General features: G+C 39.5%; 1 protein-coding gene across 2 annotated transcripts in view; it reads left to right on the forward strand.

The window, feature by feature from the left end:
- Positions 1-24,306, forward strand: part of atp2b3b (ATPase plasma membrane Ca2+ transporting 3b) — a 53,023-nt gene extending 28,717 nt beyond the window's left edge. For both annotated transcript variants that reach the window (XM_008412889.2, XM_008412890.1), the window contains 17 exons: positions 1,776-1,847; positions 1,959-2,101; positions 2,479-2,611; positions 4,274-4,383; positions 5,027-5,161; positions 5,982-6,088; positions 6,275-6,350; positions 8,277-8,435; positions 8,554-8,733; positions 10,582-10,669; positions 10,754-10,860; positions 12,146-12,337; positions 13,367-13,580; positions 14,413-14,624; positions 15,530-15,637; positions 17,652-17,834; positions 20,266-24,306. In XM_008412889.2, coding sequence (XP_008411111.1) covers positions 1,776-1,847; positions 1,959-2,101; positions 2,479-2,611; positions 4,274-4,383; positions 5,027-5,161; positions 5,982-6,088; positions 6,275-6,350; positions 8,277-8,435; positions 8,554-8,733; positions 10,582-10,669; positions 10,754-10,860; positions 12,146-12,337; positions 13,367-13,580; positions 14,413-14,624; positions 15,530-15,637; positions 17,652-17,834; positions 20,266-20,682 — 2,636 coding nt within the window. In that variant the 3' untranslated portion in view covers positions 20,683-24,306. The remainder of the gene's footprint in view (positions 1-1,775; positions 1,848-1,958; positions 2,102-2,478; positions 2,612-4,273; positions 4,384-5,026; positions 5,162-5,981; positions 6,089-6,274; positions 6,351-8,276; positions 8,436-8,553; positions 8,734-10,581; positions 10,670-10,753; positions 10,861-12,145; positions 12,338-13,366; positions 13,581-14,412; positions 14,625-15,529; positions 15,638-17,651; positions 17,835-20,265) is intronic.
- Positions 24,307-26,403: the final 2,097 nt, after the last annotated feature.

Below are 26,403 nucleotides of genomic sequence, written 5' to 3' on the forward strand. Positions count from 1 at the left end.
TGTGTGTGTGTGTGTGTGTGTGTGTGTGTGTGTGAGTATGTGCGTGCGTGCGTGTGTGTGTGTGTGTGTATTTGCGTTTATCCTTTTCAATGCTCCACAGTTGATATTTAAGTATTGTTAATAAACTTTTCCAATAACATAAATACCTTGTCATATTTTCTAATTTTCTGTCAATTTTGACATTTTTGTACATAAAAACATGGTGGGCTGCCCTTCTACCATCTCCCTTAGCTTGTTTTCTAGGGGGAAGCTTGCACTAACACATTGGCGAATGTATTATCACATTACCTAGCATTACTGTCTCTTGATATGTTGCAAATGGTATTTTAAATTGCCAGATTTCCCAAAACAATTATTCACATATTTCGATGCTTTTATGAACTGAGAAGAGAAGTGAATTTTTGACCSCATTTAAGCTATGTTTGTAGATGCAGCCACGTTTAACCCTCTTAATTACCATCAAGTCGGCACACATGGGATTCTTTTTTTTTTCTTGCCCTTGAAACTATTATTATGCACTGAAAAAGCCATAGCAATACTGATTGACTTCCAAATACTGAATTTTGCTGGAGAAGCGCTTTCACTCATTTCACTTTTTTCAACTCCTCCCCAATAACATGAAAATATATTCACATTGTATTTTATAATTTCGTCCGTATGATGTTCGTCTAGCTCATTAGCCGACAAAGTCTTCGATCATGTAAACTAAACATATCTGCGTTGGGCTTCACACTGGGCTAGGCCTCTTTGCTCCATCCATAAACAAATAAACCAATAACAATTGGGCAGCAAAAATCTGCTCAGTGTAACCCAATAGTTTTAAGGGTCGGAGCTTCAGCATTACATGGAAAGGAAAGTCGAAGCATAATCAAGTTTAAAATGAGGGGAAAGACATAAATGACCAATATAAGTCTGCTGCCACACACGCACACACACACACACGCACGCACACACACACACACACACGCACACGCACACGCACACACGCACACACACTAAGGAAAAACACCATGCACACCTTCAGAGAAAATGCTGCAGCTCTTTCTCTGTGAAATATTTAAAGTTTGACCTAAAAAAAGGCTCTAAATCTTTCATTCACCCACAAACAGAGCGTTGATAAAAGAGCTGTTTAAAATGGCATCATTCAGCTCTAAGTCTTAAAAAATAAGGGCTCATGGTCAAACAGCTGCAACCTGGTTCCACAGGAGAGGAGCTTGGTAAATAAAATATATCTGCCTCCTGTTCTAGTTTAGAAACTCAGTAAACTTGCAATCTGATAGCAAAGGGCTACATTAGGGACATACAGAACAATTAGATCTGTGGCGCATGTAATGACTTCATTATTAAGGGCTTTATATTGTATGTTGGTAGGCAAATGCTGGATTCAACAGGGAGCCAAAGAAGACAAACAAAAATTGGACAGAAATGATTTTTTTTTTTTCTGTTTAATTCTCATCAGAAGTCTGACTGCAGTATTTTGGATAAGCTGAAGGCTATGGTTATGGTATTACTGTTGCCTTGACTAAGTCAAGTAAAAATTAGGGATTTCAAAAGTTAATGTAATTTTTTTCTCAAGAAAAATAACTGTGCGGCATCAAAACTACTTGGATGAGACAGATCCAAGTAGGAAAAATGACTTCATAACTGAGACTGGGCCTCATTGTTTGGTATTATTATGTTTACAATCTGCTTTTTCTCCATTTGATGTGAACAGCTCTAAGCAGAATGCTTCGTAACTTGCTGTTTATAATTTCACTTCTCTTTTCTCCCTGCAGGTTTGGTGATGTCAGCCATCACTGTCATCATTCTGGTGCTGTACTTTGTCATAAACACATTTGTCGTTAAAGGTTTGTGTGCATGAACCATTTTAGCAGAACAATGCCRAACGCTGGCTACTCTAAGGAGCAAACTTGAAATGAAATTGTTTGGCTAAACATGAACTCCGGTTTGTGTTGCAGGTCATACATGGCTACCAGAGTGCACTCCGATATACGTCCAGTATTTTGTCAAGTTTTTCATAATTGGCGTCACTGTGCTGGTGGTGGCTGTCCCAGAAGGCTTACCTCTTGCTGTCACTATTTCTCTGGCCTATTCTGTGAAGGTATAGCCAACACACCTGGTTCATGTAGTTAGCCTTCACTCCAGCTTTACACTAGTAGGTGCAGACACTATCTGAAGTAGTCAGTGTGATGTTTAAAAATCCTTTCTGGTTTTGTATTGAAAATATCTCTGTGCCTGTTAGTGTTCCAGTTAAACACATTCAGCATAGTTTGTCAAAACATGTTTTAAAGCCATTGAAAAGTCATTCTAGAAGTCTGTTTATGTTTAAAGCAATAAAARGAAAACCTTCGCCCTATTCTTCATCTTCATCCTGTCCAAAATCACATCTCTCCATGCACTGATGAACAAACCATCTATCATCATTTACTGCCTCCTCCTCATCCACCCCACTGTTTTCCCTTGATATCTCATAACCAGAAAATGATGAAGGACAACAACCTTGTACGGCATCTGGATGCATGTGAAACCATGGGGAATGCCACGGCCATCTGCTCCGACAAGACCGGCACGCTCACCACCAACCGGATGACTGTAGTGCAGACTTACATAGGTGAGGCAGAAGAAAGTGCGTGTTAAAGATTAAAGCTGCATATGCCGGGTTAGACAGGAGAGGACTGCTGTTGCATTTAAACACTCGTTATTTCTAAGCTTATTGGGGGTTTTTTTTCCCAAGGGTAGATATTTTTTCTACAAATCTGTGTCCTTTGAGCTAACTTCTTTTTATTTTATTTTTTGCTACACAAATTGCTGTCCATACCTACTGGCAACTCTGGTAAAGATTCATGACCAGTGCTGAAATAACTGGGTTYTTTATCAATCAATCATGTTTATAACCAACAAGGCAGTTCAAAGTGCTTTACATCATGAAAACATAAAAACATCATAAAATACAGTCAACAGTTGTGAAAACCAGTAACAGATATTACATTTTGTGAAGTACCATCATTAAAATCATCAGTACACATAAAATATGCTGATTAACTGATTGTTCAGTTACCAGGAGTCAACCCTAAACCCTAAACAGTTTTTAGTCTTGATTTAATGGGATTGCTTGTTCATGTTTGGTTCTGGTTCTGSGGATGCAGAGCAGAACAGAACCAGAAGACCCGAGGGCTCTGGAAGGCTGATACAACAGCAGCAGATCTTTAATGCACTGTGGTGCTAAGCCGTTCAGTAATTTATAGACTAACAGTATTTTAAAGATTATTTTCTGAGTTTCACGGAGCCGGTGGAAGGACTTGAGAACTTCCACTAGTTTTAATGTGAGCAACAGCGTTCTGGATCAGCTGTAGCTGTCTGATTGATTTTTTAGGCAGACCTGTGAAGACACTGTTGAGGTAATCAATGCGTCTAAAGAGAAATGCATGGATGAGTTTGTCTAGGTCTTGCTGGGACATTAGTCTTTTAATTCTTGAAATGTTCTTCTGGTGATAGAAGACCGTCTTTGTAACCGTCTATATGTGGCTTTGAAGGTTCAGGTCTGAGTTTATTAATACAGACTTCCTGATGGCAGTTTCAGAGAGAGTAGGAGTTTTTAAAGGGACAGAAGCCCAATTTCAAGGCATTAAGTTATGAAGTTAAATTTCTTTTTAGTCATGTTTGATATCTGACACTTTAAAGAAACCAGTTTTGTTAGGGCTTTGTGACAGAATGATGCATTGTTAAGCTGGAAATAACCAAAAGAAGATGGGCACACTGGCTGAAGGAGGAAATGGTCAGCAAAAATATGCAAGTATGCTGGGATGTTCAACCTCTGAACTGCMATGTGAACTCTAGTGTCCCCTACTGTGTACCTTGATGGTATTGAGTGGCTATGACTGGTTTCCATCTGACCATTCTCTTCACACAATTTCTGCTTATTGGATAGTTTATCTCTTTCCCTGACCATACTTTCCAAATRATGGTGGTGTGTGATGTTCTCTGTAGACSAACAGTTTTGTGAAACAGTCAGACATTTATGTCTGGCTCCAAAAACCATGCTAAATTCAAAGTCACTAAATTGGTATTTTTTCCTCCATGTTAACACTTGTTTTTGRCTCCAGTAAGTCTTCTTTATCACGTTGATATGCCTCAATGTACGGAGTTTCTGCCTTGTCACTAACTGACTCTATTTATGTTAACAAGCTATTGAAATCGTGTCATACAGAGTGGCCCTGGAGTGTCTATGTGGAGGTTATCATTCAAGGTGATGAAAGTGTGTCTATTGTTTCAGGTGATGTGCACCATCGTGTGATTCCAGACCCTGGACTGGTCAATCCTCGGACACTGGATCTGCTAGTCAATGCAATCGCCATTAACAGCGCCTACACCTCCAAGATCTTAGTGAGTAACCCTCAGACAAATACAAACATTTATTCTTTAAAGCAGTATTTGTTTATAATAATAAGATCCTGGAAATAATGTTGTCTTCTTTAAATGGGACTTATTATCTAAAATTCACATTTCGCATCTCTCTAAATTTCCACTTGGGTTTCTACTGCTTCTGAAAACAGCCCAAGTACTTAAAAAACCCCATCCAGTCAGTTATTAGCAATAGGTTATGAGCCATTTCAAAAACCCATGGAAATCAGCAGGCACTGTCCCTCACCTCGCAACCCTAGCGCACGTCGCCTGTCACCTAGCAACTCAAGCAGAGCTCCAACACATTTGGTCAGTTGGTTTTACCACTGTATGCACTGTACAGTGACTGATGGTTAAAGACAAGTGTTGCATTGTTGTCCTATCCATAACCTCTTGCTTCATTATGGTTGGTTGTGTGGGAGCYTCCACTTTTGCTTTTCAAAGTTTGTGTAATTGTTTCATTTTGCAGTCATTTTCACATGCTTCTGACCTACCCTAACCTGTTCAATGAAGCGTAACAGCTCACCTTTAAATCATTTGCTGTTTCACTCATCCTTCCTTCCTCTTCTGTCTCTTCCTCTCTACCTATATCATGCTAATTTGCATCACCTCTATTCTTTAACAGCCACCGGACGTGGAGGGGGGTCTAGCCAAGCAGGTGGGCAACAAAACAGAGTGCGGCCTGCTGGGACTTGTCTTAGACCTTCAGCGGGACTACACCCCTGTAAGAGAGCAGATCCCTGAGGAGAAACTCTACAAGGTAGAAAATCACAAACCAAATTCAGTTTCTAACATTTCCCCTTAGATCACAAGTATGCAAGACACCCGGTAGATGGAATAACATTTGATTGTCTTCTTTTCTTTTTGCCTGGATGTTTTTACCCCCTCCTTTTTCATTTGCAGGACTTTTAAACACTATTTCAGTTTTAGAATGCACTATAAATTATGGTCCCCTTCATCAGAACGTCTTCAGTTTCCTCACACCATGCAGAATTAAGTCTTGTTTTTGACTCAAACAACTAAAATGAAAATGCAAGAAAAACTCTTGAACTAAAACCTGTTGCAAGTGAAGAAAAAAGTAGAAAGTAGTTTTTATGTAGTTGTGATCAGGTTTAACCCCAAACTAGTCTCATTCTCAGATGTTTAAAGTATTATGGCTCCATGACATTTGTAAAATCTGTATTGCAGTATTCGGCAATATAGTTGCTGAATGATTATATTGATTATCCCATGTTCTATTCTTTTATTTCCTTCATCACAATGTCACTGTTTGTTACCTTTAGCATCCCAGCCACCAAAATCCCAACTATATAATGAGTGGGATCAACAGCAGGAAACCCTAATCCAACAGGCCTAAATATATTATTGATATGACAAATTTGCATGCCTGGTGCTTGAAATATATTKTATTACGCCCAAGTGGTCTTTTGCAAATGTGACACGTAGATATTGACACATAAAATAATAATTGTAATTTGATACTTTGCCCAGGTTTAGTTGGTGTTAATCTTTATCMYTCATCTTTCTCTCTCTCTCTTTYTCTCTCTSTSTCTCTCTCTCTCTCTCTCTCTCTCTCTCAGGTTTACACTTTCAACTCAGTGCGTAAATCTATGAGTACGGTGATCAAGCTGCCTGATGGTACCTTCCGCCTTTACAGCAAAGGAGCCTCTGAGATCATGTTGAAAAAGTGAGTGGAGCTTTTAATTCAAGAACTTAATTTTTATTACAGCTGTTTTAAAAATTCAGTCTCACTGATATGCTTTCTCATCAATCAAAGATGTCTGAAAGCAGCGAATAAAAGCAGTTTGTGTTGACACTTAGTGAAACGTTTCAGTGAAGCACCAAAGATGTCATTCTTTGTTTTCTCTCTCAGGTGTTCCTACATCCTGGATGCCAACGGAGAACCTCGAAGTTTTCGTCCACGTGACAGAGATGAGATGGTAAAACAGGTGAGGCTAATTCATGGGTGCATATTGAATTAATTTACTCTATAATCAGACGATAGTCCTGCAGATAGAGACGTTGATGAACAGTAAAAGTAAATCTCATGCTGGTAAASCCTAGCTGAGCTTTGATTAAAAGTTGTTCAGTGGGGAAGCAGGTGAGAGGCTCTGCAGTTCATATTAATGATTTCAAAGAAATGCTGACTCAGAATTCCACATTACTGCTGTATTTTAACTAATTTCATTCTTCTTTTTAAATTAAGTTCCTGGAWAGATTAACAGCTTGATCTTTTCAGCTTAAACTTAGCAACATAGCAAATACAAATTTGGTAGCACATTTCATTATGGCTTGGGGAACTTAATGAGGAATAATAACTTAACAATAAAGATATAAGAATTTGGCTGAGACGAACTAGTCTATTAAATTTGCCTATTAGAAGTTAAAAAAATAAAATCTATTCAAACTATCTGGTCTTATTGGGGAAAAAAACATACCTGCTCTTAAACCTGATAGTTGGTTGAGCCACCTCTCCCTGCCAGAGTTTCCCTGACTTGAGTCTAATCTTTGACCAGGCCAAAATCTTTTTTTTTTTTTTTTTTTTTAGCATTTTTGAGATGAACTTGCTGGTGTTCAGATCATTAATCTGCTGCATTAACCATATGTTCCCTTTCTGAGTTTTCTGGTTGAGATTCATGGTTCCATCAATGACAGTTTTACACCATAAGGTGACCCATTCAAGCTTAGAACAAACCAATGTGTCACAATTTTCTTCAGCTAAATAGAAAAAAAAAAAACTGACATAATTATCTTTGGGCCTAAGAGGAATGATGATGTTTTTTTTTATGATTAATCACATAAGCTATCATTTAAAAACTAAAGTTTTTATGTACTCTCTTATATAAATCCACATTTAAGTGTGACCAAAAACAGAAAATCTCCCAGGACTTCCTTAAAAAAAAGGTTTTTAATCTCAATGTAACTTTTCTGGTTAAATAAAAACAACCTGTGTAAATAGCACATGTTTAAACTGTGTTAAACATGTACATAATGCTGCTGTTACAGATTTGGATTTGAAGGGGGGTTTTTTTACCATGTGAACGGATTCTTCCTCCTCTCCTGTGTCATTACTGTTTTATGAGGCATATATTATGATTTTGATCCCTAATTTTGACRTTTTATGCTTGAAACATGAGTAAAGGTAGTTTTTATAAGACCAGCCAGTCATTAAAAAGCATTCTAACACAAAGACTGCTGATGAAGTTATAATATCAAGATAAGCTCCCATTTTTTCATGCACATTTACTGTGTAATTAGGATCTGTTAAGTGAGCTGCTTTTGGAACAACATAAAGATAATGTTGCACTGCTGCTGACTCAGTCTGATTTCCTTGATAAAAATTATTTTCCATATTAACAGTTTAAGCCTTCAATTTTAAGTTACTCAAACCTCCACAAGCATGACATGTAAACAAAAATGTGACATCAACTTTGGCAGACTTACATTTTTACAGACTTGAGTGACATTTGAAAATAGCTCTATCAGCTTTACTGTAACACAAACGTTTGCAAACAAGCGCATGTATTTGTGAATTTTCTGAGAGTTTGCAGCCTAAGCGTGGCGTAATTGACTGACAGGCGGACAGATCTAAATTTGGCTCATGATGAGCACAGCTTGTGCCGTGAGAAAAATAACTGCTCCTTCCACGACTCGATTCCAGCTCAGTAGTTGAGTTTGCGTTGTGGCAGCTTCATGTCACCTCGTTTCTGTGTCACGCTGCGCCGTCTGCGGCAGGCCGGGGGTCTTTCCCTTCAGCTGCGTCACATCGGATCCATCATGACTACACCTCAGACCTCATTTCTGCTTTACATATATCGGAATCCAAATGACTGGTGAAGTCAGCACTGTGATTGGTTTTATTAATTGACTGCTAGGTGATTGAACCAATGGCCTGTGAGGGGTTGAGGACCATCTGCATCGCCTACCGTGATCTGCCGCCAAATCCGGAGCCAGAATGGGACAACGAGGCGGAAATTGTGACAGAGCTGACCTGCATCACTGTGGTTGGAATAGAGGACCCTGTGCGGCCCGAGGTATGTGGCTTTGAAGGGGTGCTGAAGCTTTGCAGTACATAAACTCTTTTACGCCGTCTGTCTGAAGCATGATTGGCATTTTGTTTCTGTGTAAATAAATTCCTTTGACCTTTTCGAGGTGCCGGAAGCCATCCGGAAGTGTCAGCGCGCGGGCATCACAGTGCGGATGGTAACTGGTGACAACATTAATACAGCGAGGGCCATCGCTGCTAAGTGCGGCATCATACACCCTGGAGACGATTTCATCTGTCTGGAGGGAAAAGAGTTTAACCGRCGAATCAGGAACGAGAAGGGGGAGGCAAGTTTGGGTCTTCGTCAAGTTAAAAGGAACTTCAGTGTTCCGACCGGGATGCATTTCATTCTGTTTAATACAAACGTTTTAAAGCATTACTAGTTTCTTCATGATTTGCTCAGATCAGTCTGATGCTTTCTGRTGTTTCAAAGCTCGTTTTTAGCTGTTGTAGATGAATTTTTTTTCCTTTTACTTAAAGTAATTACAGATAGATTGYATTTAAATTAATAGCAACCTGCCAGGGAACTACAGATGAAAATGATCTCTTGTGGCTAAATCTGGCATATTTACAAGGTCATTCTAATGKACTCATGTTTATTAATATACAATGCCCCTTATTAAATAAATTCAAATTCAATTTCTGGTAGATATAAATTGCCAGTATATAGGTTTTATGACTTCTTATAATAATCAAAATTTGCAACGTAAAAAATAGCAGCCAAAGAAAAACAATTTTTSAATTGACTATTGATTGAAATAATTTTGAAATCCTTTAAGAAAGTCTGACAAATATGAAGCTTAATTTAAAAAAAACTAGAAGTGTCTCTTGAGATTTAGTTCTCAGATGCCATGTGGCCATTGAGAATTTTTACATTTAGTTTTGGCCTCTTGTTGCTGAATTTAGCTGATTTTGACACTGTAGTTTACAAAAATATGACATAAGAAGATACCAGAACAACATTCAAAAGCTTTTTCTAGCCTTSGTCCTCTGAGCAGCCTTTAGCCGTTCATATTAGAAGGCAGAGGTGATGTCACACTATGTGGGAGAGGGGTTTTTGTAAAACAGGATTCAAAGATTATTTTAAAACATCCACAGATTGATTGGGAATTGATAACATAAAACATAAACCGAACCAGCATTCTCRTATCAGCTGAAAGTCTCACTGAATAAACTCCAAATGTTTCACGTTGARGAAAACATCTTTAAACAACTTCTGACAAATCAGTGCTTCGTCTTTAATACTTCRAACAAAATAACCTTGAAAATTTCTTAACTTAACTTTGTAATAAGATATACACAAAAGAATGTTCTTGATATCTTTTATGATGACCAGTCAGTCGCCAATCATTGCCGTTCAAGCTGAAAATTGTTCAATTCTGGTCACCAGCAGATTTCTTAGTGTAAAATGTTGTAGAGACCAACCAAATCATGTTTATAACATTTTCCTTGTTATGAACCTGAGGGTGTTGAGTCCACATTTTTTTTAAAAAACTAACAAGGAAGACAAAGTAAATGGTTTCATCGGCATTAGCATCAGTATCGGTCGATGTTAGTCATTTTTTGTCCACATCTGGGTGCTCTGGAAAAGTGATTCTTTTAAAAATAATGTCTATAAAGGCACTTAAATTTACATCTTTTCATTTCTTTTTCTATTGAAAGATTTATAAAAGGTGGCAACACAAAGACAGACTGATTACCGTAAGAAACGGAAATGGAAATAGAGTGAGATATTCACCATAATAAGATTTCTATTGCAGCTTCGTCCTGAAGTGGCTGAATCCACTGAGGTCAGAGCACAGAATAAAAAAAAATCAACATTTATTCAGAATACTTTCATCCAGCCCATTTAGCTGTATAATTTGAATTTAGCAAAAAGCTTAATGAGATAGGTAGCTGATTAGTTYTGTGGCTTTGCTTTTCTAAGGAGTGTGAATTTAAATATACTCCCTAAAACGTAGGTGTAAATCCTAATTATGCCAGCAGTCTGCGGCTGATTGAATGGAAGYGCGGAGCACAGTGTCTCTCTGATCCTGGTTCCTCAATGGAGTCCAGGATTAACAGTGACATCTAGTGAAGCACTGCTGAGTTGGTTCTTCTGTGTTAATCTTCATCACACGCGCTTCCTTTTACAGATTGAACAGGAACGTATAGATAAAATCTGGCCCAAGCTGCGCGTGCTGGCTCGGTCCTCGCCGACAGACAAGCACACGCTGGTTAAAGGTGAGGCTCCGGGGTTTAATCACTGAAGCACGAGTGTGCTTAGACATCACAGGAACATTTTGAGCCTGTTTTGCCCTCCTCTAGGCATCATTGAYAGCAGCATCGTGGAACAGAGGCAGGTTGTCGCGGTAACAGGAGACGGGACTAATGACGGACCAGCTTTGAAGAAGGCTGATGTGGGCTTTGCCATGGTAAGCTGATCCATAATTATTCACCTATAATGTTTATGAGCTGCTAAAGGCCCACTATGCCTCCATTTGTGTTGGTGTATTTACAGCTGAAGCTTTAAGTGGCTCTTTATGTGCTGGGCCAGGCTGATGAGGAATTGGCATTTTGTGGACAGGAAAAATGGCATAGAATTACCACAGCACAATGGCAGTCCTTATATTTTCTTTTAAATTACTAAACTCAAATTATGTGGTTTAATTCTTTCAAACTCAGAAAATTATGTTAAGAGACTTAAGAAACAAGTAAAAGAATTTTATAACTGGCCTTGAAATTTACAAGCAGCCTKTGCAAAGAGGCTAACACCGGACTGATGTTCTCCTGTTGGTTTGTGCTGGTTAAAAATCATGCTGCTGCATTGGAAGTGCTAATCTCTGTTAATAAAAWGAGCAGCAATAATCCAACCGGAAGGTTTTGGAAGGATGGTTTACGAATGAAAGATGATGATTTTACCACAGCATTGATGTTATCAAACCTACARGCATCTATCTTAACAACTAAGTTGGCGACAACACTCTTCAAATGAGGGATCAAATTAGAGAGATAAGCTCAAGGTGGAAGACTTTTAGACTGAATAAAATAAAATRTTCATTAAAATAAAATAAAAAAAATTAGGGCCTTCCATGATTTGGTGTCAGCAAAACAATCAAGATGAATCAAGATATTTGGTAAAATGTTGTCTTTGCAGTGTAAAAGACCCCTTTCTCCTTGATTGTCACTTCTAAAACATCCACCATCAACCAGATCTCTAAGTGCTGCTGCCCATCAGACTTGAGCTTTTTATGGATAAAAGTTAAAAGTGTAGAATCTCTCCGTCCTCTACACAGATTGTAAACCAGCTGATTGCTGTCTGAGGAAGACCTCCACATTGACTGAAGTGAACCTTGAGTCATGTCACGTCCCTCTGTCAGCCAAAGGATTTCTGAAATGACTTGTTGGTTAAATTTGGAAGGTGGTTTAGAGGCATYGGTGCTGTCAGTGACTAACAGAGGCAACTGGATTCACAGTTGCGTTGTTCTCTGTTACATGTTTTTATTTTACACAAAAGGCCGAAAAACACATAAGGTCGCGGGTCCTCCCGGCCCGGCCGGTTCTACAGTCAATGCTCTTACTCACGCCAAGTGGCAGCGCTCAGAGGCAGAACAACACGATATCGAGACAGTGGCATTCCAAAGTAATTTGGATGCTTGAACGCTCGCATGAATCATGTCATGAGTCCCGTTCCTCTCACTCCATCTCAATCTCTGCCAGGGTATCGCCGGGACAGACGTGGCTAAAGAGGCGTCCGACATCATCTTGACTGATGACAACTTCAGCAGCATTGTCAAGGCCGTGATGTGGGGACGAAATGTCTACGATAGCATCTCCAAGTTCCTGCAGTTCCAGCTCACGGTCAACGTAGTGGCTGTCATCGTGGCCTTCACCGGGGCATGCATCACTCAGGTGGACACATTTCTTAACACTTATACATGCTGACAAATTTCCACACACATGCAAAGACACACACACGCACACACACACACACACACCTAAACATAATGCAGACACATAAATGTCACTTCTGGAAGATTCACTCATCTTATATATGGGTTGACAAGGCAAAGCAGGAAATGCTTTTATTGCATTTTTAAACTACCCTTTGTAAGCAGAGATGTCCTGGCAGAATCACATGTATTCATTTGAAAGGAATGTCAAACTGCACATGGATATATGTGTTAAAAATACATGGAATTTTTTTTCATATAACTATGATTGAAATAAAGTTATTTGACAGGTAAATCATAAATAAACCAGTGAAAACAACTGAATATGTGACAGAAGCAATAAAACAGAGCAACCTGTATGTGGTAGTGTGTCCAGCACAATACAGGATGAGATTTTATCAAGACATTTTAGAGTAAATGTCTCAAACTTTACAAGTGGCGTGTTTAATAAACTGTCATCAGGTCCAGGTTTGTCTAGTCCAGATTTTTACATTTCTACACTCGTCTAATTCGAAGTTGGTTTTAATGCAAAAGGTTGAAAATTCTTTCTGTGTACTTTCACAAATATAACAAAAATGTTTGTGTGTTTGAAGGAATTGCTGTTCAGTGCAGAATTATCTGGCTGAGGTTTGATCAGTCTAAGTAGATTTTGAGGGAGTCATTTTTAAAAGTGTTTTYCAGGAAGGAGTTGGGGAGATCCTCAGTGCTCCGTCATCATTCCTTTTTCCATAAAGTTTCCAAARCAAAGTCAAAGGCCCAATATTTAAAAAAAATAAATAAAAGTATGAATACTCCATTTAATGATTGATTCCTAAACTAGTTAATGATCATTTCAATAATTAATTAATCCAGATTCATTTGATGAATCATTTCAGCCCTACATTAAACATGTGTAGTTGGCCTGTAAACAACGAGTCTAACAGCCACAGGTCCCTGAGGGCCTGTCTCATCTCAGCATGGTTTATGAAACAGGAAAATGTTTCTGCAGGATTCTCCTCTGAAGGCRGTGCAGATGCTTTGGGTGAATTTGATCATGGACACGTTTGCCTCGCTCGCTTTGGCAACCGAGCCCCCRACTGAAGCCCTGTTGCTACGAAAACCCTATGGTCGAAACAACCCGCTCATCTCTCTCACCATGATGAAGAACATCCTCGGCCACGGAGTCTACCAACTGGTCATCATCTTCACTCTGCTGTTTATAGGTACGAATTCAACCAAATGCATTTTTACCAAATTCCTAATCCATTCTAACTATCTAACTATCTATCTAACTATCGAAGCACGTAGCAAATGTAAACCTTCTTGCAGTTYGCAGAAAGTTATCCTGGAAGGACCGGAAGTGACAGTAACTGGCCAAATGGGAGAAACAATTTTCCCGCTCAAGCTAAAGTTGGTCCACGGAAAGACATATTTACGAGTTCAAACATGGACGTTGTTTGTGCAACTGAAAATGTCAAATTACTTTTGTCAAAGAAAGCAACAGAACATAATTCTGCCCTAGTAGAGACACACACAGTCAGCCAGCCTAGCAGTTGTCTGACTCACCGGATGTCTGCTGTTGGTAATTGGCCTGGTCATGCTTGTTTGAGAATGCTCAAACGAACAGCTACAGGCAACATGGCTGTTTTTATTCGACTTCTCTTCAAGTGAGCATAAAGGTCTTTTTCTGGACGTGTAACTTCAAGGACAATAGATGTCCAAGGACAACAGGAAAATAAAAATGAAAATAAAGAGTTRTGTGCTTTACTAGTGCAGCAAACTCTCAGAGGATTCAGAATTTCAAACTGGCCTCTAGAATAGTTTGAATTAAGCAGCTTTTAGAAAACATTGTATTCCAGGTTAGTATTTTTTACAACACAAGGTTAGCCTTTAGCTAAATGCATTTTTCTGCATTGTGTGTGAAAAATTGTTTTTTTTTTACAGTAGATGATCAAATAAATCATGTTTGTAAGATACAGAAAAGAACTATATTTGGCAAAATACAGACAATGGCAGCATAATGTTTCCTCTCATTACCTCTCTTTCACCCACCAGGCGAGCGCATGTTTAACATCGACAGCGGTCGCAACGCGCCGCTCCACTCCCCGCCCTCCGAGCACTACACAATCATCTTCAACACCTTCGTCCTCATGCAGCTTTTCAACGAGATCAACGCTCGCAAGATCCATGGAGAGAGAAATGTCTTTGACGGCATATTCGGCAACCCCATCTTCTGCTCCATTGTTTTGGGRACCTTTGCAGTGCAGGTCATATTAACCCTTTGACACAATGGTCAGAAAAAAAAGATGTTGCAATGCTCTGTTTGTTGTATGGTGTTTTTCTTTTATGTGATATTCAGTTCAGTTTTAATGCARTTTATTTATATGACCCCAATTCACAACACTTAATGTCTCAAGRCAATATTCCGCTTTCTTTTTTCACTTCCTGAGTCCTTTCTTGTGTYTTTYCTTCCTTCTGCGTCCTTCTTCTACTCCCCTTTCTTTTTGTYCTTTCAACTGTTCTTCCCTTCTTGTGTTGTAMATCCAAATTATTTCTTCCTTTCCATCCTTATATCACACCTCCCTTAATTCGTTTCTTGTGAGCCTTCTTCTTTTCTTCCTCGTATCTTTTTTTCTTTGCTGCCATTCTATCACGTGTTCCTCATTACTTCTTTGCATCTTTCCTCTTCCTGGTTTTGGCTATATGTTAAGAAATATTTGTGGAAATATCTGCCAGATAGTCAGTGCTACTGTCTTGCCTTAAAGGGAATCTCAAGGACTGAAAACACTGGATATTTGAGTTTGAATAAGTACAGAATTTTTAAATAACAAATGTTTGTTACAGTATAAAAAAATATTGTAACAACAGTATAAATATTACTTTAGCTGGAGTTGGAATAATTGCCCCGTTTCTGCAATAATTAAAACAGAGGAAAATATTTAAACTTTTCTTCACTTTAAAGTWTTACATGCAGCTCAGAGAACAACATTTTGTCTGTYTGTGTTCCTCCACACATAAATCTACCAGAAATCTACAGTGACTAAAACAAGCAAACCAGATGAAGCATTTTGTGTTTCATAATTATTACAGTAATGACCGCTGTGTGCAGCTCTGCTGTGTGTTTCAGTGTGTCAGAGTCATRACATTCTCCTTCCTTGTGCTTCTGCTGCAGATTGTGATCGTGCAGTGGGGAGGGAAGCCCTTCAGCTGTGCCCCTCTCAATGTGGAACAGTGGCTCTGGTGTCTGTTTGTGGGTGTTGGAGAGCTGCTGTGGGGGCAGGTAGGAAGCTTCTCAGCCTGCTGCGTCTTATCCGTCAGCAGCGGTCAGCCTGGGTTTCCCTCGGAGGAGGCCAAGGGAAATATTCATAAACTAATCTTAGAGTCTTCTTGCAAGGAGCCAGACAGATTCAGTCCCAGCGTAATGGCGACTGTGTTACAAAATTTTGTCCGGTTGGTCAACTTGTCTTTTCCTAAGCTCTTTTATAATTTCTCACACATCTTTTAAAAAAAATCTAATATAAGAAGAAGACATATGTGCTGCAATAAGACTTACTCTAAGCTGTAATATGAGTCCCTAGTGTTTAAAAAAATGAACTAAAACTTGTACTAAATTATTTTTTTAAAAACATTTCGAAWCAATCACACATACATTCAAATTAGTCCTAGTTGTCAAACAGTTCATTAAGTTTAGTTTATTATCAGTTTAAAATGTCAAACTTTTTAAACTACTGAAATCCACCAGAGAATCTAGTGGAGAGGAATGACTCACCTTTGACATGAAGAAACCTCCAGCAGAACCAGAACCTGGCTTCTTTAAAAACTCTGCTATGACTTTATCTGCATCAAATTGTTTTTTCAGTATGTCAAGTGTTGGAGTTTTTTCCTCACCAGTTATAGTGACATAGCATTCTGTGTCAATAGCCATCACAGTAGATCCATCTTACCTGCTTATTGTATCGACAATCTGAGTTAAGTGTCGATATCGTTATATCGACACTTAACTAGCTCGATGGTCTTCCAGCTTACTGCCTCAGGTTGGTTCAGTTGTTTCTTCTGCCTTCATGTTGAATCTTTTAATAAAGTCCCTTATRCTTGTGTTCTGAAATGTTCCTTGTAGTTTGCATAGCCTGCATGTGGTGTGGCTTTTGTCCAAGTAATTTTCTCCTTCGTGCAGAGGAAACAGGATCCTGCGTTTATGAACTGTCGGGCTACTGAGTTCCGCCATCTGCATTACTCAAAATTAGGTCATAAATTAACATTAAGATAATTGAGTTTTGACATTTGTTAATTGGGTCAGAATCKGCCATTTCCGCATCTCGGATCATCAAAATAGATTTCATACTTCCCGCCCCTGGCAACACAGCTCTGTGCACAGTTGAGTGCTTGGATGGATCTGGATCTGATCAAGTATCAGCGGAACAGCAAATACAAACAGAGGTTACTTGACTCGTGTGGCTGTGGGAATTTCCCAGTAGAAAGATATGGAAACACTGTTTCCTAGGAGTTTACAGTAAAAGATCTTCTTCTCAGGTGTTGCAGGAACAGATATAATGAAATAAATGAAGGATTTTCCCAAAACATTCAAAAATCATTGGAGAAATACATTCAGATTCAKGCATGAATATTACAGTCATTATTCATAAACTGTATTTTGTAGTTATTTAAAACAGTGACACAAATKATCTTTTCTGTTGGTCTCTCAAATTTGGAGATGCAAAGCACTTTAGTCAGTGTCAGCTATTAGAAAAAAAACTTTTCCCGCACATTGATATTTTTGATCTTCTCTTTGATAAACTTCACCATTTGAACCCAAGWACAGAAGACCTCTGGTATCTGTGATTAGATTCCACAACTGCACTTGATTAACTAAAACYTRCTKACACTTGAGAYYGCCACAAAAAATACTTCTATTTCATTGGTTCAAACACCAAATATACCTTAATATGCATTCATACATGCAACGGAAACTGTTTTAGCMCAGAAGCTAACATTCACGGTCTTCCTTATTTACACTCCAAGCTGTTCTGCAAGCGCTAGATAGTTTTACTTCCCAATCTGTATTTGTTTGTGATTATTTTTGACAGGAATAGAGCCAAGAATTGGCCATTTTTTCACATTTAATTTGGAGKKYGCTCCACACAAAAATCCGCAAATAGTTGAATATACAAATACTGAACCTTGAATATTTATTCTGAAATTGGCAGGACCATAATCCGGTTTTATCTAAAACTGCTTTGTTTCTCCTTGATAATCACTGAACTGATTGTCTTAATACCAACAAATGTGTTTCCCAGGTGATTGCCACCGTGCCAACAGAGCGGCTGCCATGTCTGAAAGAGGCTGGGCTTGGCCTGGAGCCTGGGGAGGAAGAAGGAGAGGAGCTAGCRGAGGAYGAGGAGGAGATTGACTGTGCTGAGCGAGAGCTGCGTCGCGGACAGATCCTGTGGTTCAGAGGCCTCAACCGTATCCAGACTCAGGTACCACATGACCGRRCCTCCAGTTCAAACCGTAACCATTAYTTTGTCACAGGAGCACACACRGACACCCAGACATTTCAACGTGAACCTTCACTCGGTCATGACACGTGTGCAGTTTGTTTGAGGAGATTTACCGAAAAAGGAAGTCCACGCCTAAGCAATTTTATTGTGCATGATGTTTGCACTGYTTTCATCAAGTGGTTAATAAATGAATGCAAATCATTCAGCACTATTTGTGTAATGTAGCACAAGCCCAAATAAACTGCCAGTATCATGATCTTCTCATGCTAACGGAGCAGACTTTTGTAAAGAGATAAAGAACTCCTTAGAACCTCGCTTTGTTTTTGAGCAATTTTAGAAAACTTTATGGTCTTTATCTGACTTGTTCTTACTCTTCAAAAGTCAGTCTATCTCATCCAKTCTCTGCTGTTCTTCTGTATTGTGCCAAACATAATAATTTCTTTTTTCTCTGACACAGCTGACATTTCTGTTCTACCTAAATCCTCTCGAAATGGCTTTCTCTATCTTGGAAGTGGGACCATAGAAGCGCATGGTCACCATGAGGGGGATAAATGCTGTGGCTGTTTATCTGTGTTCCTGTGCGTGTGTGTGTGTGTGTGAGGAGGGTGGGGGGGATAGTGTTGGGTGTGTGCATGTGTGTGTGTGGAAAGGATAATTATTAGTCTCCAAGGTGCTTGAGTTTTTTATATAATGAACTCACTGTGAAGATGAATATTTACCTGCATGAACACGAGCTCTTCTCAGAGCTTCTTAAGTGCCTCCCTTATATGTGCTCAGTCTTCAATGAGATTGTTTGGTCTGAACACAGAAGTATGCAAATATACCGCCTTGACCCAAGTCTTTGATATTTTCCACTTGAGCAGCCAGATTTTCTTGTAATCTTGTAAAGAGGTCTCAATAGTTCTTCAGACATGGGTAGGTCTGCCCTTGGCCCGCATCTTTTAAAAGAGCATAAATGCAGCATAAATATATCTTTGGYGCACTATTTCAAGATGTATTTTAAATATGAGAGAACATATTTGAGATAACATATTTCTTCACCCTAATCAGTGGGTGGAGATTTTTTTGCAGAAAAAAAGTTTTGAATCAGTGCGAAAAATAAATTTTCTCTCAGAGGCCACATTGGCTTTGCCTGTCATCTGCGTGTAGATGAATAAAAGCTCTTATTGCTCAGCTTTTTTCCCAGCCAACAGTTTTTCCACAATCCTTTACCTTTTCAGTTTYGGTTTGTTCTTTATTGCAACTATGAATAAAACTGTTTGATCAAGCTAAGGATATTTTTTCTTAGATGTTTGACACCCTGCGACAGACTGGCGACCTGTCCAGGGTGTACCCTGCCTCTCGCCCGAAACGTTGGCTGGAGATGGGCACCAGCACCCCTCCCGACCCCACTGAGGGAAAAAAGGGTGCAAGAAAATGGATGGATGGATGTTTGACACCAAATAAGTTACCTCACTTCAGGAAAAAAAAAATATCAAGAAGCAGGAAAGAAATATATATATCAAGACCTGGTTGAAGACCTGGCAGAAGAATCATTGTCTTTTGATTATCTATGATGTGCTTTCTGCTAACCATGTTTGAGCTGAAATCCTGTTTTCTGTGGAATTATTCAAAGATTCAACAAGAAAAAGTTGGATAATTGACAGGCTGCTTGAAACAGAATGTTTAAAGTCCAACATTAAACATATTCTTATATCCATAAAAAGTCTTATAGTCTTAAGTCTAAAAGTAAGGTCTTAAAATGTCTTAAATTTAAGTAAGTTGACTTTTACTCTTGTATATTATTTTATTTTTATCTTGCGAGTCTTTTCTCTCAGGAAAATACACACTTAGACATCTTAATTGCGTTCTGTGAGTTGAGACAGTTGAGGCTATCGCTAACATCCTGCTAACATACCCTTGCTAGCTGGTTAGCGTTTTCATCATGGATAAGTGCAACTATATCACCAGAAGGTTGGATGAAGTTTGTATGTTTCTGTGGAGATTTAGCTCTTCAATACCATTCATAGTGATCTTAAATGGTCTTAAAGTTGGTGAAACCTGCAGAAGCCCTGTCTCATGTGTAAAAACATTAGAAGTCATTTTATTCTTATTTGGTAAGAGACTGAGCTGAAAATTAATGAATAAAAAAAAAGATTTCAAATAATTTTTTTTTTTTTTAAATCTTCTGAAAACTTGGAGAACTATTGATGAAGACCGCTTTTGAAGATTTGAAGAAAGTGCAGCTGCTCGGCAGGAAAATGTAATCAAACAAGAGATGACCCAAGACTTTTGCACAGCAGTATTTCTTAGTGAGGTTAGGGRAAAAAACCAAGGCCCCAGAAAACATTTCCCTATTCACGAACACACTCGCAGGCCGGCCCCTCCTGCCCTCACCGAGTGATGCTGCTGTTTTGTCTCTGTCCTGCAGATGGAGGTAGTGAGCACATTCAAGCGAAGCGGTTCGTTTCAGGGAGCGGTGAGACGGCGCTCCTCCGTGCTCAGTCAGCTCCACGACGTAAACACTATCTCTACCCCCTCTCACGTAGCTCTCTCCACCGCAACAGCCAATACCAGCCCAGCCCCTGGGAGTGAGTTCGCCGAAAGCATGTACACACATCTCCCACACACACGTACTTGCACACACTCATCCACAGACACAAACACATGTAAACACACTGCTGCACGGCACGTGGACTGCGGTATTTTTACTCTCTCTGGTTGTGTCCCCTCCGGCTCGCCCGCTGCTCGTGTGTGTGCAATGTCTCCTCCTGTTTTTTGGTTTTTCCTTCTTACTCTCCTGTTGGAACAGCACCCAGTCCCGACCGGCTGTGTGGTTCTGGTCTGATCTGGACTGGTCCAATCCCAGTGTGGCTCTCAGGCCAGAGTTTGTTTTGTCGTTGAGTGTTGGTTTGTGCAGGAGGCCGCTGACCGCTCGCTCTCTGCCTCTCTCTGTATGAGGCGTCCCGTGACACGATCTTCAAACACAGATTGGGACTGATCATTGATAAAAAGAAGACGATTGATTTTCAGATGTCACCGGCGTCCTGAAGTTCAGGGAGTGAGCAGCAGCTCCTCCTGCACCACCTATTCTTCTGTTTGCATTTGAGGTCAAGCGTAGTTCTTTTGGTTTTGTTTACTCCTAACATCTCTAACAAGTGGTGTCATTTCTTTACTCTTAAAAAAAATAAGACAATATACTGTAACAATCATGTGATGACATTTTAATAATGGTACATTATATCTCACTGCATTCAATTCATATTCATCACCAAATGGCTTCCATAAGGCTTGTGTTRAGCTGTAAACCTTCGAGTATAAAAGCCCATGCCTCGCTGCTGTTTCTAAGAGTAAACGTAAGGAGCACTTCCCTCTTCCTCTCTCACTCTTGCCTCCTCTCTCCTTCCTCTGCTGCTGTCTTTTGTTTGGTTCTGCAATGTTGTCAACTGGTTAATTATGTAACAGTATTTCCAGCTCTGACGTCACACGTTTGGGTCCCCCGCGCCCCCCAAACCCTGCCCCGACGTCTTCAGAAAGTCCCGACTTCTTCCTCTCTGTCCCAACCTTGTTTTTGTTTTTTTGTTTTTGTTTTTTCACACTCCCTCTCTTTCTCACCATCACAGCTCTCTTTCTTCTTTGTTCTCTATCCATGAAACGATACAGGTTCCCAGTTTGCGGAAAAGCACTCCTCGAAATGTCTTCTGACTGTTCTTCATACGTAGAGCTGTTCTGTTGTAGAGCTATTTAGATTGTAACGGATCTAAATGCAGGCTCTTATGTGTAGCATACTGATAAGATTTATTTAGTCCACTTTCCTTCCTTTTTCCATCCTGTTTTCCCCCCGTTTTTTTATCTCACCTCGTCCTTTTTGTCATCCTCCCTTGTTCTTAATAATATAGCTACCACACCTCATCTTTTTTTTCTCTTAATTTTTATTTATTTATTTTTTGAATGTCAGTTCTGCGTGCGTCTGTTTGGAAGCGTGCTAAGATGTGCGTGCATCTGCAGACATGTCGGCAAGCCGCAGCTTGACCCTTAGGGCAGTTACCTTAATAGTGCTTGTATGCCTGTGAATAAGTGTGTGCATGCATGTGTGCTGTCTCTTCATTTGGTTGTCTTCATCTGCCTTCTCAGTTGCTTATCTTTACCTTCCTTGCTCCTCTCCGTCACATCCYCCTCCCTCCCCACCTCATTCTACCCCACGCTGACCCTCCGCCACCCATACCCCTCCTCCCTTCATCACCTGGTAGAAATAGAAAGGCCCGGGTCGATTGTTGTCATCCTGCACAGTCATGAGGACACACCTGGGCTTCATGTTKAGATTAAACATCCTTCACTTCAGCTCTTTGTAATATCATAAACAACAAATGTGTTCAGATCTGCAAAAATTGGCTGCCAAATGACAGAAAATACAATAAACGCTGAAGTAGGGATGTTCAGTCAAAGCGTGGAGCTTAGCCTCAGGTCGGGCCTCTGCTAGCTCATTGCTTGCTGTTTTAATTCTTTGAGTGTATTTTYAAAAGGCTTGGTTCTGATTGTTTTACTCAGTTCTGGACTGCGACATAGTTTGCAGCCTCCGTSTTGTGGTTCAGTTCCGGACTCAGACAAACAAACAAGGAGGTTAACGTGAAGGAGCAAGCACTAAGTTTGTGCGTGTGCGTTTTACAGGTTTASTTCTCTCTGAATCATGTTGCCAAGCAGCCCGGCGGGCGAGATTGTTTWTAGTGGTCTGAACTCTCAGAAAGGGAGGCTAGCTGTAGTTCTATGTATGTTTATCAGTMTCAATTATCTTTAAAAGATATCTTCAGTTGAAATTGTGATAATTTGCTACGATCAACAAATCCCTTTTCAAAGAGCGGGGCTGGTGGGAAAGGAGTTCCTGCTGGTGACGAGCGTCGTGCTGCTTGTGCAGCCCTCTTGTTTTATTCATTGCTGGATAGAAAACTCTTATCCGAACGGCAAGTCTGTAGCCATGCGGCAGCTCTGAGATATTCTGATTCATGCTTAATGCTCAAGTCAGCATGCAAACACGCTTACAGCGCCTAGAGCCTCACGTTTACAACTAAAGCTGTTTGTCAAGTGCTGCTTTAATTAACACGGCCAATAAAAATCCTGCTGAAAATCAGAGAAACAGCATTTGTCATGAAAGTATTTGATCTTATTTTAAAGAGTTTTCACCAAATATTGGATCTTACAGTTATTTAGRTTATTTAATCATTTCAATTCAAATAACGCACCTGTTCAACTGTCTGTTAGCRTGAAGAGCAAATCAGCCAATCACATGGCAACAGCTCAATGCATGTAGGCATCTTAATATTAAACATCAGAATATTTTGAATACAAGAAAAGTTTCTATCTGATAGTTTCATCCTTTGTGACCCAGATCTGTATGGAGGAAGTAGAAAGCAGAGCATTGGTATCCTACAACCAAACCACATCGAGGCTATGAGTTAGTCAGAAAGAGTCTGCTTTCATATTAACTAAACTGCTGTATCCTCATTTGTAAGTAGCTTTGGATAAAGGTGTCTCGCAAATGCTTAAACATGTGGATAAAACCTGGGTCAAAATCCAAGCCAAAGAAATGGAAACCTTGACTGACCTCAGTGGAGAATAATTCAGGTTTACGATGGAGGATGTCAGAGACAACCAGCTACTATTTGTCTGATGAACATCAAGAAGGATGGAAGCCTCATCACCACACGGGTTTATAGAAAACTCACGCACACAGATCAGTACTGACTTTTTGAATGTTACCTCCCTCTGACACAGTAGCTGTCAGTCATCAGAACTACATGCTGCATCGACTGCATCGTCTCTACAGGACAAAAAGAACAAGACATAAACATAGACAGAGTTTATGGTCATTTAATTATAGATCTAAAAATGTACAATTTATTGAAAGAAATTTTGTTGCAAAGCTCCAATAATAATAAAATAAGTAATAATCAAAGTATCAATATAAATATATACAGTAAAAGATTAAGTTAGTGGAAGTTTAGTAGTCTTACGACACAAGGGATGAAGCTGTTGTGGAATCTGGTTGTTCTGCATTTAAAGCTGCTAAAACTTTTCCCAGAGGCAGCAGGAAGAACACAAACAAATGAAGAAAGTACTTCCGGCCCTCTGTTTACCCAAACAGGTCTGATTTGGTAACCAGTGTCTCGGTACTGGTTCAGTCCATAGATAAAACACCCAAATCTTTCAGCTCAGCAGTGTGGTGTATGGAGTCCAATGCTCAGGATTGTTCAGAACTCCACACTGGAGAGACTAAACAGCAACTACACAAATAGATTGTCCAACACAGAGGAGTGAACTCATTGGCTCAGAAATCACCAGTGCAGGTACATCTCAGGGTCAAAGGTCACTGTKTTTAAGATGGTAATGTAAACATTTTGGACATGGAACACAGGCGGTTTGACAGACGTGTTGAGGATTTGAACATTGAACAAAAACGAATAAATACTAAACTGAAGATGCGGCTTCTGGTTTCATTTAACCAATGCAGCAGTTCATATAGAATCAACCCACATGGCACCGCTTGGGACATGTTTGAATCGTCAAGTGACAACAAACCAAACACTAAACTAAATTTAAGGTATGACCAAATGTGACCTTTATGGTCCCATTTTGACCTTCATGATCCTATTTGTGGGATTGTTCTGAYTAAAACTTACAAGTCTCTTGCTTCCAATCTTTGCTCAGAACTGAAAAGTTTTTTTTATATACATTGTTGCTAGTGTTGCTTCTAAGCTGGCAACCATCCTAGGACGTTAGCCCAGCGGCTCTGTCTCTGAGTAGGTGCTTACTGGTTGGATCTGGGTTCACAGAGCCAATCACAATGACAACAGGAAAAAGGCTGAAAAAATAAGCAGATAAAATCTGAATTGATTTATAATATCACAGGTACAACATATTTTACACTTTCGATTTATATTCAACTCAGTTTTTATTCTACAGTTGTCAGCTGTTGCTAACACAAGAAAATAAATTCAGCCTCGCTGTCTCTGTGAGCTGATTTTAATTCTCTTTAAACAGATGATGTTTGAGTCCAGCTAAAGAAACTGTAAAGGCCAAGTTCATTTTCTGCCATCCTTAATACTGCCGCAGTATTAAGTGGTTTGGCGAGTGTGATGCACTCTGTATCCCTGCACTATAATTAGTAATGAATAAATGGTGGGGAATGTTTTATGACTTAGGTTTTTGGCACAGGAAACATTAGCTTATCTTCAGCTCCTCACAGGAACAGGTAGAGTGCTGAGTTCAATATTTTATTTGAGACAGTCAAACTTGAAGGAGGTGCACAACTTTTCATGAATAAATTTATGTTAGCTTTCATGCTGTTATGAAAGCTAAACATTCAGAACAACACTTTCAAAAATATTAATTAAATGTATTGATAAAGAGTTTGATACTTTGTTTGCAGTCACCCTCTTTAGTGATCCCCTACAAAATTGGTTGTGCAAACTCTAAAATTAGTTCCAGCTAATGCTAAGGCTAAGGTTAAAGCTCTTCATCAACATGGTATTTAACGGAAGCTAATGTTAAAGCGCAAAAGTCAACCAAGTTGTGTCAAGGTCAAATTTATTATTGTGCTTCAGGAAGGGATTCTATAGAACAGATCTCTTTCACTCACTGTTTCAGATTTATGGTTTCACCAAAYGAGTTGTTTGAAAAGATTCGCCTGTGGTGAGGGTTTGTTTTATGTCCAGCTCTCACAGGTCAGCAGTTATCTGGTGGTTCTAGAGAAATGTTTTCCTGAATCTTGTTKCTTTCTGTCGTCTCAATTCCTTTGCTTCATTCCAAACTTTGSTAAGTTTATTTCCGGCACCAGGATCTCTACTAGTTAAAAACCCTTATATATTGTAAACTAAGTATACCATAAGTAAAGGTTTACTGTAGACTAATCATTTACCAATTTTTTTTATTGCTTTTTGGAAAAGATAAGGAACCAAATACATATAGGTGATGTAACTAAGAAGCATTTAATACAATAAATGTCCGTTGTGTATCCTGCCTCTTGCTCAATGACAACTGGAGAGAGACACCAGCTCCCCCAACCCTGACAGGACAAACAGATATGGACAGGAGATGGATGGATGGATGGATGGATGGATGGATGGATGGATGGATGGATGGATGGATGGATGGATGGATGGATGGATGGATGGATGGATGGATGGATNGATGGATGGATGGATGGATGGATGGATGGATGGATGGATGGATGGATGGATGGATGGATGGATGGATGGATGGATGGATGGATGGATGGATGGATAAAATGAAAAGGTAAAGTACAGTAATAGACATGCAACAGGGAAATCATGAGCATCTGACAAGAAGCGTCAGCTAATCTGTAAGGAGATCTGCTGATGGCAGTAAATGACATTATGTACCGTAGAGGAAATCATCAGCCAGCAGGATCCAGGTGCAAAGCAGGTCAGAAACTAAACCAACARTAATCGAAATAAACACAAGGGAAAAACCAGCAAGACCAGAGAAGAGGAAACTCAAAAAAAACTATTTACATTTGATTTCTGTTAAATCATATTTCATACACATTACTTTT

The sequence above is a fragment of the Poecilia reticulata genome, linkage group LG7 (genome assembly GCF_000633615.1).
Source record: "Poecilia reticulata strain Guanapo linkage group LG7, Guppy_female_1.0+MT, whole genome shotgun sequence".
NCBI classification, from domain to species: domain Eukaryota; kingdom Metazoa; phylum Chordata; class Actinopteri; order Cyprinodontiformes; family Poeciliidae; genus Poecilia; species Poecilia reticulata.